We start from the raw sequence: 12,961 nt of genomic DNA on the forward strand, positions 1-12,961 counted from the left end.
CCCCTCCGCGCCAATCGGCATTCGGAAGGCGGTTCGGAGCGGGGGCGGGGCCTGAACGGAACGCTCCGCCTCTCCACCGCGGCTCCCTTCCTCTCGCGAGACTCAGAAGTTCTCGCGAGAAGTGGGAACGTCGTGCGCTCGGAGCAGCCGCGGCCGGAGAGAGATGGCGGCGGGCGCCGCCGCCTGAGGCCGGAGCGGAGCGGCCCGGCCGCGGCTTTCCCGTTCCCTTTCCGTTTCTCCAGGCGATTCCGGCGCTGCGGCTCGGCCGCCGGCCGCCCCTCCCCTCCCCGCGGCATGAAGGCGGTGCCGGGAGGCGCTGAGGGTGAGTGCCGCCTAGCGGGGCGCGGCCGCTGTGTGGAGGCGCAGGGCGGGCCCGGCCCGGCAGGGGGGTTTCCTCCCGTCACGGTGTGCGAGGCTCTGCAGGGAGCGCTGAGCTGTGCGATGTCGCCGTGCTGGGACAGCCGGAGCTCACCGCACCAAACCGCCGCCGCCGTCGGTTGTGCCGAGCGCCCCGTCCTGCCGGCTGGGCCCGAAGCGACCTCCCACGGCCTCGTTTTGTGCCGGAGCTGAGAGAAGTGTCCAAAAGCGTTTAATAAACCTTTGGTTGTTTCTTGCTTGGATTTGATGGGGTCGGCATTAAGTCCATGATATCTGTGTGTCAGTAAGCAAACCCTTCAGGTTCTGCAGGTGAGGGCTTGCAGGGCCGTTTGCTGTGGCAGTTCTGATGCTGCAGGCTCATGTTTGTCTTGGAGCCAGAAATACCTGCGACAGTTTGTGCTGGTGGTGCTGTCTGCTGTTTGCAGTTTGGTCAAATGCAGCTATAGAAAAAATCCTTGTCAAAAAGGGGGGAAAAGCATTGAATTATAATGCTACTGAAATTCACGTTCCCTTGTGTACGCATTGCCAGAAAAATGAACACTTTCCCCACGGGACTTTTGTATTTGATCTGTCCAACACCAGAGTTTTGCCCTGTGTCCCCTTTCATCACCTTCCATAGCAGTGGAACTTTCTAAAGTATCCCAGAATGAGTTTGTAGAGCCCCGCGCCGTGTAGATGGGAACCTGTGGGGCATGGCAAACATTTGTAAAGGCAGAGTGGGTCCCGGGTTGGTAGGGCTGTGCTGTCAGCTCACATTCTCTTTTTTCTATGTTTTCCTTGCGGTTTGTCTGACAGAGGCAGAGAAGCTGAATAAGATGAGCACTCTCTTAGAAAGACTTCACGCAAAGTACAACCAGAACAGGCCTTGGACAGAAACCATGAAGCTGGTCCGTCAAGTCATGGTGAGAAGCACTGGGCTCTGAGCAGGAGGGCTCTGCAGTTTCCTTTTCAGTGATGTTCAAAACTCAGTGTTAGCTCAGTCAGGTGTGGCTTTAGAATACTGGCCGTGGTGAGGGTAGAAAGGAGTGGGAGGCAGGGAAGAGCATCATCAAAGGCTGCTGTGCGTACTGTGGTGTTAAAAGTTAACCTCTCTTTATTTCTCTGACTGCTCTCATACAACTCCTAGCTTGTGCTGATGAAGTTGTTACGGTCTGGTCTTTCACATGAGCAAGTTGCTTTAAAAAAAAAAAAATCAATTCCAGACCTGCTTTTGTTACCCGCTGCCAATATGGAGATGATTCTGGTAGAGGAATCAAAATGAGGATGTAATTTGGGGATCTAATCCGCCTTTAATTACCTGAATGAATCTCACTCGGCTGAAGGAAAATTGCGGCAATTTTGTCTCGTGGAGTGAAACTTTGAAAGACCGTTTTTCTTCTTCTTTCTGACGTAGGAAAAGCGAGTTGTGATGAACTCTGGGGGGCACCAACATCTGGTGAGCTGTTTGGAGACCTTGCAAAAAGCATTAAAAGGTTGGTACGTCCTGTGCCTGCGCTTAGGAAATGCTTCACAGTGATATACAGTGAAATGCTCTGCATTAGAGCAACCTGCAAGGTTGCTGCTGGCACAGCTCGCTGTGCTCGTGGTGCTCACGGTTACAGAGCCTGCTTGTCTCTTGTGTGTCGTTACCAGTGAGGTTTGCCTGTGTTGTTTTCATTCTTACTGCTCATGCCTGAATTCCACTTGTAGATGAAAACCCGCTGTCTCTCATTTCTTCTGAGAATGTTTGTTTTTCTCTATGCGAAATGATTCTGCTTGTTTTCTGAGTGCGGAGTGGGCATGAGTAAGGAGTGGAGATTGCTTTTGGTGCTGATACATCACTGCTGGAGAGCTGTTCAGTCTCAGTAAGGCTCATTTCTGCTTTCTTTGTCCAGTGTCTTCTCTGCCTGCCATGACGGATCGCTTGGAGTCCATAGCCAGACAAAACGGGTAAGGCTTCTCCTTTGTTGTACAGCAGAGGCTTCTCCTATCTGTACATCATAACCTCACTGCTGGTTTGGCTGTTTCTCGTGTGCATCTCATGGCAATTTTTGTTTTGTTTTGTATGTAAGCCTCGGATCTCACCTCAGTGCAAATGGCACTGAATGTTACATCACTTCAGACATGTTCTATGTGGAAGTCCAGTTAGATCCTACAGGGCTGCTGTGTGATGTCAAGGTGGCTCACCATGGAGAAAACCCTGTGGTACGTATTACTGAGAGAGGCAAGAAAAACGCCTCTGTTTTTGGAACTGCTTCCTTTTTGCTTCCCTTTAGCATGAGCAGAGAAAATGGATTATACTGAACATTCCACCAAACCTAATGTTGTACCTTTGCTGCTTGTTCTGCTGGAAGATCAGAGCTCCCATGGAGCGATCTGTTCCTGCGGTTTAATGTTTATTTGTGCAAGGACAGTTCTACTGATGGTCTTCTCTTTTTCTTTGAATAGCTTTACAACTGAAAAAATTCCTTGAGGAAGTTACAGGCGTGATTCTGAAAGTGTCATTTCTGGGGGAAGAATAGGGAAATTAATCTTACAAAGCTTAGATCTACGAATGGAAAGTACTAAAATGTGAATGTTGTGGTTAAGAAAATGTCTGTAAGAAAATGGCTTTACTTCCCTCCTCCATAGGGAGTTTGAGTTTGCAGTTTTCATTGATGTAGCTGCTCTGAAATCGGACTGCTTGTAAAGTATCTGTTATAAAATCATGGGCTTTCAGCCTTAGGCATCACAGCCCTCAAAAGTTTATTCCAAATTAGTGGTTTAAGAAGGAATAGCATTGCTGTCATCCTGCAGAACTAGAAACAGCAGTGTAGTTGTGAACGTTTGGTTGCTTCTCATCAAATACCATGGTGCTCACAGATTTCCCTGTCCTGATATTTTACAGCTACTGTGCTGCACAAAGACTTAAACTGATGCATTTGACGTTGATATTGCTGTGTGTTCTTTCCTTTTCAGAGCTGTCCAGAATTGGTGCAACATCTGAGGTGAGCAACAAGAGCTGTTGCATGTTCTGATTTTGATCTGATGCTGTTTCGTGCTTGGAAACACAAAACATTTCCTAACTGTTCTTTCCCCACAAAGTCTCTCCCCTTCTCCAGGAGGACTCCTGGCTTTGGTTCAGATGTTTCTCATCCTGGCTGCTGTGCATGATATCTTGCAGGTCACAGCACAGCATTCATCAGTCATTAAAGCTGGATCATTTAAAGGACACCACGCTTAGTTTTGACGTGGCAAAAATCTCTTCTGAAGTGACCTGCTGTCTGTGCTAATGTAACTTGTACAAACACAGCCTTACCTGCAACGCATCTGAATAAATGTTACTTTTCCTCCCTTTTATTTTCAGAGAGAAAAATTTTGATGAATTTTCTAAGCATCTGAGGGGGCTTGTGAACCTGTATAAGTTGCCAGGAGACAAGTAAGTCTGGAACATGCAGTGCATTTGTTTACATCCACACGTGTAACAGTGAGCAAGCCTTCAAGCTTGTAGTTCTGTGTGTAACTTCTCACTGCTCCTGCTGTTCCTTCATGGTGCTGACTTCATCCCTGTGCCTTGCATGGTGCACAGTGCATGAGGAGTATTGAACTCACAGTGGGAATGCAAACTGAAAAGTTAACACTTCAGAATGCTTCACCTGTGCAAAGTGCTGCAGCTTCTCAGGCAGCGCTCCTGCCGGTTCCGTTTTTTTGTACAGTTCCTTTTACTTTTTCTGACTGTTTCTTCTTTTCCCTTATTTTATTCCCAGCAAACTCAAAACTAAAATGTACTTGGCTCTTCAGTCCTTGGAGCTGGATCTCTCCAAAATGGCAGGGATGTATTGGTAAGCACATTGCTACGACTTGCTGCTTGTTTGGTGTGGTATTGCTGCATCAGGGGGACTGGTAGTTAATCATGCTGGGCACTGTATATCCATGTATCCACTACCAATGCCTGTGTATTGTGACACTACTGCTAACAAGCACAGCACTGAAGTTTACAAAGGCTGTGCTAGCAGAGGAGAGTGGTAAAGAGAGACTGAAACTATTGCTCAGAGCTTTCTGGAATTTACCAGTATCCTTTTAACTACAGAATTCAACTGAAAAAAGTCTAGAAGGCCAAAAAGATAGTTGTAGCTAGATGGATTAGTGATAACAGTGTTTCACAGTCAAAAATGGAGCTGCATTTCCTCATCTTTTACTGCTGTGGAATCAGGAGATAAAGAATCTGTGCTGTAGCAATAAGAAGTGGCTTCTGCTTTGCCTGTAGCTGTGTGAAGTTTGAAATAAGCAGCTGAGCAGTGTATCTATTGAGTTAAGATCTTCAGGCTTCCATCAGCACATGAGTTGTGGCTTCAGGTGTGGTTTTGGCTCACTACAAACTGATGATGGCCTCTCTTGCAGGCAAGCCACCAACGCAAACCCACTGGACAAGATTCTCCATGGCAGTGTTGGCTATCTCACCCCGAGGAGCGGAGGTATCTTTTAACCTTAAGAAGGAAAGGAAAGGATGATTTTGTCCAGGGTTCCCTTTATTATCATCAATTCATGTTAATGATGAAAAATGCAACTCAGAGAAGGACGAGGTGGTGAAATATCTGTAAGTCCCACGTGATCCAGAGTGCTTTCTCCTTTAGCAAGTCACGCGTCGCAGCACTGTGGCACTTGGCCATGTTTGGTCTTTGGCAGCTCTTTCAAGGTGCTTTAGGAGCTCTGTGCAGCGCGTGCTGAGTCACAGTGCTGTGTTATGTGCTTGCAGGGGTTAATGATTGGGTTCAGTTACATCATCCAGATGCTTGTTCATAAGCCTTTCTCCTTCAGGTCTCCTTATGAATCTCAAGTATTACGTCTCGCCCTATGATTTATTTGAAGATGGCACTGGAGCCCCTGTTATTTTGCATGAGAGCAATGGTAGGTCACTCGTCAAAGCCGCTGCAGACTGCTCTGCCGCGTGGAGAAAGTGATGCATTTCCACTGGGATAATTCATAAAGCTTGCTTTGTTTTTTTCATCAGCTTCCTTTGTTCTTTGTCTCTTTCCTCCTCTCGCAGTTCCTCGATCTTTGGGGATGAACGTGTCGGTGACAGTTGAGGGAACCATGGCGATGTACAAACTTCCCATTGCGCCGCTGATCATGGGTTCTCATCCAGTGGACAGCAAAGGGTGAGCAAAGGGCCTGGCCCCAGGCCTGTCTCAGTAGTCTTGTTCAGATGCAAATCCAACCTTCAGCCTTCTTTTGAAGTTAGGATGGGGAGATGAGTGCACGTAGCGTTTTTTGAAGCTGAGAGGTGTGTGTGTTCGGCACCTGCTGTACTTCTAAGGAGCGCCTTTTACTTTTTAAGGCAGTATAACAATCTGCTTGTGTTTGAGAAAAGAATAAATTGCGAGTCTGGCACTCGTAGCAGGAGCCATAGCCATGCCCTGCATCTAACAAGACCTTGTGTTAACTCAATATTCCAGAACTCCATCTTTCTCATCAATCACCAGTGCCAACAGCGTGGATTTACCAGCTTGCTTCTTCTTGAAATTCCCACGTCCCATTCCGGTGTCCCGAGCTTTCATTCAGAAACTTCAGAGCTGCACAGGTGAGCTGCAGATCTGGGAGACAGATCCTGCCTGGGTTTTTATTAATAAATTGCTGCTAGTTTTTAAAGTGTGCCATAAAAGTTAGTTAAGGTTTTGAGCTCTGTTTGCGATAAGAACCCACTGGGCTTCCTTTCCTAGACAGCAACTCCCCTTCACCTCTTTTCAGCTCCCAGGTGCTATTGTTCTTTGCCATTTTTTTCCAGGCATTCCGTTGTTTGACACAGCACCAGCGTTTGTACCCCTGTATGAGCTGATCACACAGTTTGAATTATCCAAGGAGGCCGATCCCATCCCTTTGAACCACAATATGCGCTTCTACGCAGTAAGTGCGTTGTTACAGTCAGGGTGCTGTGCTTGTAGGTGAGCAGTGTGGGGGTTTTCTTTATTTCAGGTGTTCTTCAAGCAGGGTAAAGGAAGCTGGTACAGCATTTATTCATAGTTAAAGGCTGTGCTGTTCAGTCATTAGAATTCTGGTGCATTTTCTGCCAGAAAGGTGGTTTGGCATCACTTGATTCTGGAGGCTGCACTTTCCTTCCTAGCTGTTTTATTGCCTTGCACTCAGTACTAGCTGGAATAAAGCACAAATTGTTTATCAGGCTCTTCCAGGACAGCAGCACTGTTACTTTCTGAACAAGGATGCTCCTCTCCCAGATGGAAGAAGCCTTCAAGGAACATTGATCAGCAAAATCGCCTTCCAGCACCCCGGCCGGGTTCCTCTTATCCTCAATTTGATCAGACACCAAGTGGCATACAACACACTGATTGGCAGCTGTGTCAAGCGAACAGTTTTAAAGGAAGGTGGGTACAGCAACAAGTGGGATATCCTGTGCAAAAAATAAAGAACCCTGGGTTTTTCCATTTCTTTTTCCCCCTTTTTTGTTGAAGTGTATTGAGCCAGTACTTCTGGTTAATCTCCTGTGTTCTCTGATTTAATAGTTCCTATGTCTTTCAGATTCTCCTGGGATCCTGCAGTTTGAAGTTTGTCCTCTCTCAGACTCCTGTTTTAGTGTATCTTTTCAGCATCCTGTGAATGACTCTCTGGTGTGTGGTAAGAGCATAATGTATTCCAGGGGAGGATGGCAGCCTTTTCTTCCACTGTAACCAGAGTTTTCATTTCTTCTAAATGCCTTCTCTCTTTCAGTGGTAATGGATGTGCAAGACTCTACTCATGTGAACTGTAAGCTATACAAAGGGCTATCTGATGCTCTGATCTGTACAGATGATTTCATTGCCAAAGTTGTTCAAAGGTAAGCTGGATATTTTTGTTCCGTCATTTGGTGTTGCTTTGGGTGCTGTCTGTAAGCCAACATACAGTAACTAGCAAGTACAGCTATATGTAAGTGTCTTTGATGGCATCACACCCAGTTTTTCATACTACAGAAAGCTCAGCTTTGAGGGGCAGAACTGGCAGTGCAAAAACAGCCTCCAAAAGAAACCTAGCAGCAGCTAGAATCAGTGGCTGGTCAGCTAAAAATGAAGTTTTCCAGTATTCCTATGTAGTGATCAGGACAATTGGTCTCTATCTGGAGCATTTTCCAAAAGAGTGTCGTTACATCCCCACCTCAGAGCAGTGAGATGTGGGATCAGAGGCTGGACCTGCTGCTCTCTTGTGCCCAAGAGCCTTATTGCTTGCCTTACGTGTGATGAAGTGGTTAAAACGAGCTCAGGAAGCATTGCTGTGAGGCAGCAGGGTAGATGCTGAGCCCTTTGTTTGTGTCCTGCAGATGTATGTCCATTCCTGTCACCATGAGAGCAATTCGTAGGAAAGCAGAAACGATTCAAGCAGATACGCCGGCCTTGTCCCTCATTGCAGAGACAGTAGAAGATATGGTGAAGAAAAACCTTCCCCCAGCCAGCAGCCCAGGGTATGGCATGACCACGGGCAGCAACCCAATGAGTGGTACCACCACCCCAACCAACACTTTTCCTGGGGGGCCCATCACCACTTTGTTTAACATGAGCATAAGCATGAAAGAGAGGCATGACTCGGTGGGCCACGGGGAGGACTTCAGCAAGGTGTCTCAGAACCCGATTCTCACTAGTTTGTTACAGATCACAGGGAATGTGGGGTCTGCCATTGGCTCGAGTCCTACCCCTCCCCATCACACACCACCACCGTTATCCTCACCAGCAGGCAACACCAAGAACCACCCCATGCTCATGAACCTCCTTAAAGAGAATCCTCCCCAGGATTTCTCCACTCTGTATGGGAGCAGCCCTCTTGAAAGGCAGAACTCTTCCTCTGGCTCTCCCAGAATGGAAGTGGGCCCTGGGGGCAGTAAGCAAAAGAAAAAAAAATCCCGCATGCCTGCCGACAAGCCCAAGCATCAGACTGAGGATGATTTCCAGAGGGAGCTTTTTTCAATGGACGTTGACTCCCAGAATCCCATTTTTGATGTCAACATGACTGCAGACACCCTGGACACCCCTCATATTACTCCAGCACCCAGTCAGTGCAGCACTCCTCCTACTACGTACCCCCAGCCCATACCTCACTCGCAGCCCAGTATTCAGAGAATGGTTCGACTTTCTAGTTCAGACAGCATTGGAGCCGACGTTACTGATATCCTTTCGGACATAGCAGAGGAGGCTTCCAAGCTACCTGCCACTAACGAGGACTGTCCACCCATCGGCACTCCCGTGAGGGACTCCTCTAGTTCGGGGCATTCACAAAGCGCCCTCTTTGACCCAGATGTTTTTCAGACAAACAATAGCGAGAACCCGTACACGGATCCAGCAGACCTGATAGCAGATGCTGCTGTGAGCCCCAACAGTGATTCTTCAAACCATTTTTTTCCAGATGGGGTAGATTTCAATCCCGACTTGCTAAACAGTCAGAGCCAAAGTGGCTTTGCGGAGGAGTACTTTGACGAGAGTAGTCAGAGTGGGGACACGGATGATTTCAAGGGCTATGCATCTCAGGCTCTGAGTACTTTGGGAGTACAAGTGTTGGGGGGCGATGGGGGGGATAATAAATTTAAGGGGAGCAACCCATCTGATACAGTAGATTTTAGCATCATAGCAGCTGCAAGCAAAGCGCTGGGGTCCTCTGACATCATGGAGCATCACAGCGGAGGTCAGAGCCCCTTGCTGAACACAGGGGATTTAGGGAAAGAAAAGTCTCAGAAACGGGTAAAAGAAGGCAATGGTTCAGGAGGTAACATGGCAGGTTCTGGAATAGATGGGAAGCCGGGGAAGCGCAGCCGGACGCCCTCCAGTGACGGCAAAAGTAAAGAGAAACTTCCAAAGCGGAAGAAGCAGGAGACAGATGGGAAGTCTCCGTCCCACAGTTCGTCCAACAGGCCTTTCACACCGCCAGCAAGCACTGGTGGGTCCAAATCTCCTGGGAGTTCAGGCAGATCTCAGACTCCTCCCGGTGTGGCTACTCCTCCTATTCCAAAAATCACGATCCAGATCCCAAAAGGAACTGTGACTGTTGGCAAACCGTCTTCTCATGGCCAGTATACGAGTAGCGGCTCTGTCACCTCCTCCAGCAGCAAAAGCCATCATAGCCATTCCTCCTCCTCCTCCTCTTCTTCCTCTTCTTCAACCTCAGGCAAAATTAAAAGCAGCAAATCAGAAGGGTCTTCTGGCTCAAAGATGAGCAGCAGCCTCTACTCAAGCCAGGGTGGCTCCAGTTCAGGTCCGTCCAAGAGCTCAGTTCAGTCCGTGGGAAAACCCGGATCCTCCCCCATCACCAAACACGGCCTCAGCAGCGGTTCTGGAAGTACCAAGATGAAGCCTCAAGGAAAGCCATCGTCACTTATGAACCCTTCCATGAGTAAACCAAACATCTCTCCATCTCATTCTAGACCCTCAGGAGGTTCTGACAAGCTCGCTTCTCCCATGAAGCCTGTTCCAGGCACTCCCCCGTCATCTAAAGCAAAGTCACCTATCAGTTCAGGTTCTGGAGGCTCTCATATGTCTGGGACCGGGTCGAGCTCGAGTATGAAATCGTCTTCAGGAATGGGATCCTCTGGGTCTATGTCACAGAAGCCGCCTCCGTCATCAAATTCTTCCACGGCATCTTCATCTTCCTTTTCATCCAGTGGGTCTTCTATGTCTTCATCTCAAAACCAGCATGGAAGTTCCAAAGGCAAGTCTCCTAGCAGAAATAAGAAGCCATCTCTGACTGCAGTCATAGACAAACTGAAACATGGGGTCGTCACTAGCGGGCCTGGTGGAGATGACCCAATGGATGGACAGATGGGGCCGAGTTCCAATTCCTCGAGCCATGCTATGTCCTCCAAACACAACATGTCTGGGGGCGAGTTCCAGGGCAAGCGAGAGAAGAGCGACAAAGAAAAATCCAAAGTCTCTGTTTCTGGAGGATCCGTTGACTCTTCCAAGAAGGCTTCAGATTCCAAAAATGTTGGAAGCACTGGAGTGGCCAAGATTATCATCAGCAAACACGACGGTGGTTCTCCTAGTATTAAAGCCAAAGTAACTTTGCAGAAACCCGGGGAAGGAGGCGGGGATGGCTTGCGGCCTCAGATGGCTTCTTCCAAAAGCTACGGATCCCCTTTAATCAGTGGATCTACTCCAAAACACGAACGCTGCTCTCCCAGCCACAGTAAGTCACCAGCATACACTCCCCAAAACATAGACAGCGAGAGCGAGTCGGGCTCTTCCATAGCAGAGAAGTCCTATCAGAACAGCCCCAGCTCTGACGATGGCATCAGGCCGTTGCCTGAATACAGCTCAGAAAAGCATAAGAAGCACAAAAAAGAGAAGAAAAAAGTGAAAGACAAGGACCGGGACAGAGATCGGGATCGGGATAAAGACAGAGACAAGAAGAAATCTCACGGCATGAAGCCGGAGAGCTGGTCGAAATCCCCCATCTCAGCCGACCAGCCCCTCTCCATGGCCAGCAGCGCCATCCTGTCGGCAGAGCGGCCATCCCGGCCCAGCCCTGAGTTTCTGATTGGGGAAGAAGATGACGATCTGATGGATGTGGCTCTAATTGGCAATTAAGCTTCTCAGTATCTTTGGAAGATGAGCTGCACGCAGGACCTGCAGGTGCTAGGGATGGAAGGGAAGGAACTGCTGGCTGCAGACCTGGCACGCTGACCTTTATGAGGTGTGCTAAGAGGAGAAAAGGTGTTTGCAAGGATCTCCAAAGACTGCACAGAAAATGTGTGAGTGCCAGCAGCTCATCCTGCGAGCCAGGTTCCTGGCTGTGGCCTTCATCCTATGGACACTTACACTCATCCTTAATTTATAAGTATTAATAGGCCCATTAGACTTAATGGGCGTGAAGCTAAGTGTGTGTGTAAGTGCGGGAGCAGACCTCAAAGTGGTGCAACAGAGGCAGGCTGTTCTGGGGGGATCTGAGTTCCTCTGCCCCTCTTCCCACACAAAGTTGCTTTTGCTTTTAGGAAGTTTTAAGCAAATTATTTTAGGGTACGTTTTAGGGCTGGGTTTTATTCCTTTTAAAAGGGTGGTTGGCAGAAAAAGAAGAAGTGCTTTTTAATTATTTCTCTGGCATTTCTTCACGCAGTGCCTGAACTTCATCTTCCTCCGGTGTGCGCCGCAGGATCAGGCTGTGTTCAGATGGACATCAGCGTTTTTATTCCAGGTCAAAGCGATGAAAGGTTGCTGTATGATTTGTCACCTCCCTTTCAATTTTAGTTGTTTATGTCCATAGCTGCACGCACTGTGCTGCTCGTCTTCATGCGATCTTTGTTTTAATGGCATGACACAGAATCCAGAGTAGCTTGGATTTGGGTAGAGCCCATGGATTTGGGAAGCTCTGCACAGTGCGGCTTTGGTGATGGTGAAATTCTGGCGTGCGTTGGAACAAATCTAAGTTTATGAGGAGCTCCGCTGTCTTAACTGGAGTTTTGTCTCCTTGTAAACCAAGCAAACAGAATTTCCCCAGAACCCACTGAGCCGTGTTGGTAACGAGGGAGGCTGTGAGCCACGCGCATCTCAGCCCTGCAGCCGCTTCCGAGCTGTGCTTTATCCGCACGCAGTGCTTCCCTTCGTGGTGGTGGAACGGCTGCTGTGTGTTCATGGCTGACAGGGGGTCTCAATCTCGGATGCTGAAGCACTCGAGGTTCTCTGGCAGTGCACACATGCGCTCCCTCCTCTGTCTGGGAGGCATTTGCCCAGCGCTGTGAGTCACTCACGTCTCGTGGTTGCATTTACTTTGCTGGAAAAACAGACCCTGGCTGCTTCATCTGGGTAATGACTGCAGCAGGAGCAGTGGGTTCCCTGAATGATGGATTTTCCCCTTTTGGCTGGAATTAAGAGTGTGACTCAGGCATCCTCTGTGGTCTTCTCTTCTGGTCCCTAAAGGAAAAGAGACACAGGAGAGGGTTTTATTTTTAAAAGCAGTGAAATCGAATATGCTGGAGAAGAAACCAAGTGTTACGTGAACGCATCTTTTGAATTCTGTGCTGGACAGAATCGTGCTCCCATTGCATTTTGCCTGTGATTCCTGGAGGCCAGGATTCCACCCGTGGGAATGAGATCACGCTTCACCTTTGGGGATGGCACGTCAAGGATCTGCATTTCTCACAAACCACGGAGCTTTGCAGCTCTGCTGGCACCCTGACCCCAGCGATGTTCCAGGCAAGCAGTTTCTTTTTCTGGCCCATCCAAAGCCATAGCGAGGCAGATGCCTTTCAGTAGGGTGGCAGTTGCTCAGTTGATTGTAGGGGTTTCCCACCTGTTCCTTCTGCCTTCAGCTTCATTCCCAGGCTCCTGTAGGATGCAGGAACCAAGAATTTCTCCGCTCCCAAACTGCAGAGCTGTCCCTAGTATTTTCCAACCACAGCTCCCCCCTCCCACCTTCCTGTGCTGAGATGATGAAGAAAAAAAGCAGTAATTAAACGTGGAGCCAATGACGTTATCTTACACAGCATCAGATTCGTGTGACTGAGGGCTGCCCTGAAGAGGATGTAAGGAATGCAGCACCAGGTGATTTTCTCTCGAGCCCCTGCTGCAGCCGCCGCCTCTGGAAGCGATGCCTGCCCAGCTCAGCAGGCCGGCAGCTGTTTGAGTTCTGCCCCTCCATCTTTAAATCGTTCTGTTTTTAA

General features: G+C 48.6%; 1 protein-coding gene across 1 annotated transcript; it reads left to right on the forward strand.

The window, feature by feature from the left end:
* Positions 1-294: 294 nt before the first annotated feature.
* MED1 (mediator complex subunit 1) lies at positions 295-10,892 on the forward strand (the record flags this gene model as incomplete). The annotated part of the gene is made up of 17 exons (XM_079547278.1): positions 295-322; positions 1,174-1,280; positions 1,772-1,850; positions 2,253-2,307; positions 2,430-2,562; positions 3,316-3,344; positions 3,704-3,775; positions 4,104-4,178; positions 4,738-4,811; positions 5,155-5,244; positions 5,384-5,495; positions 5,793-5,917; positions 6,122-6,240; positions 6,515-6,716; positions 6,871-6,966; positions 7,060-7,165; positions 7,643-10,892. The coding sequence occupies 17 exons, from the start codon at positions 295-297 to the stop codon at positions 10,890-10,892; spliced, it is 4,752 nt and encodes a 1,583-aa protein (XP_079403404.1).
* Between the last annotated feature and the right edge of the window lie 2,069 nt (positions 10,893-12,961).

The sequence above is a fragment of the Tetrao urogallus genome (genome assembly GCF_951394365.1).
Source record: "Tetrao urogallus genome assembly, chromosome: 26".
Lineage (NCBI taxonomy): Eukaryota > Metazoa > Chordata > Aves > Galliformes > Phasianidae > Tetrao > Tetrao urogallus.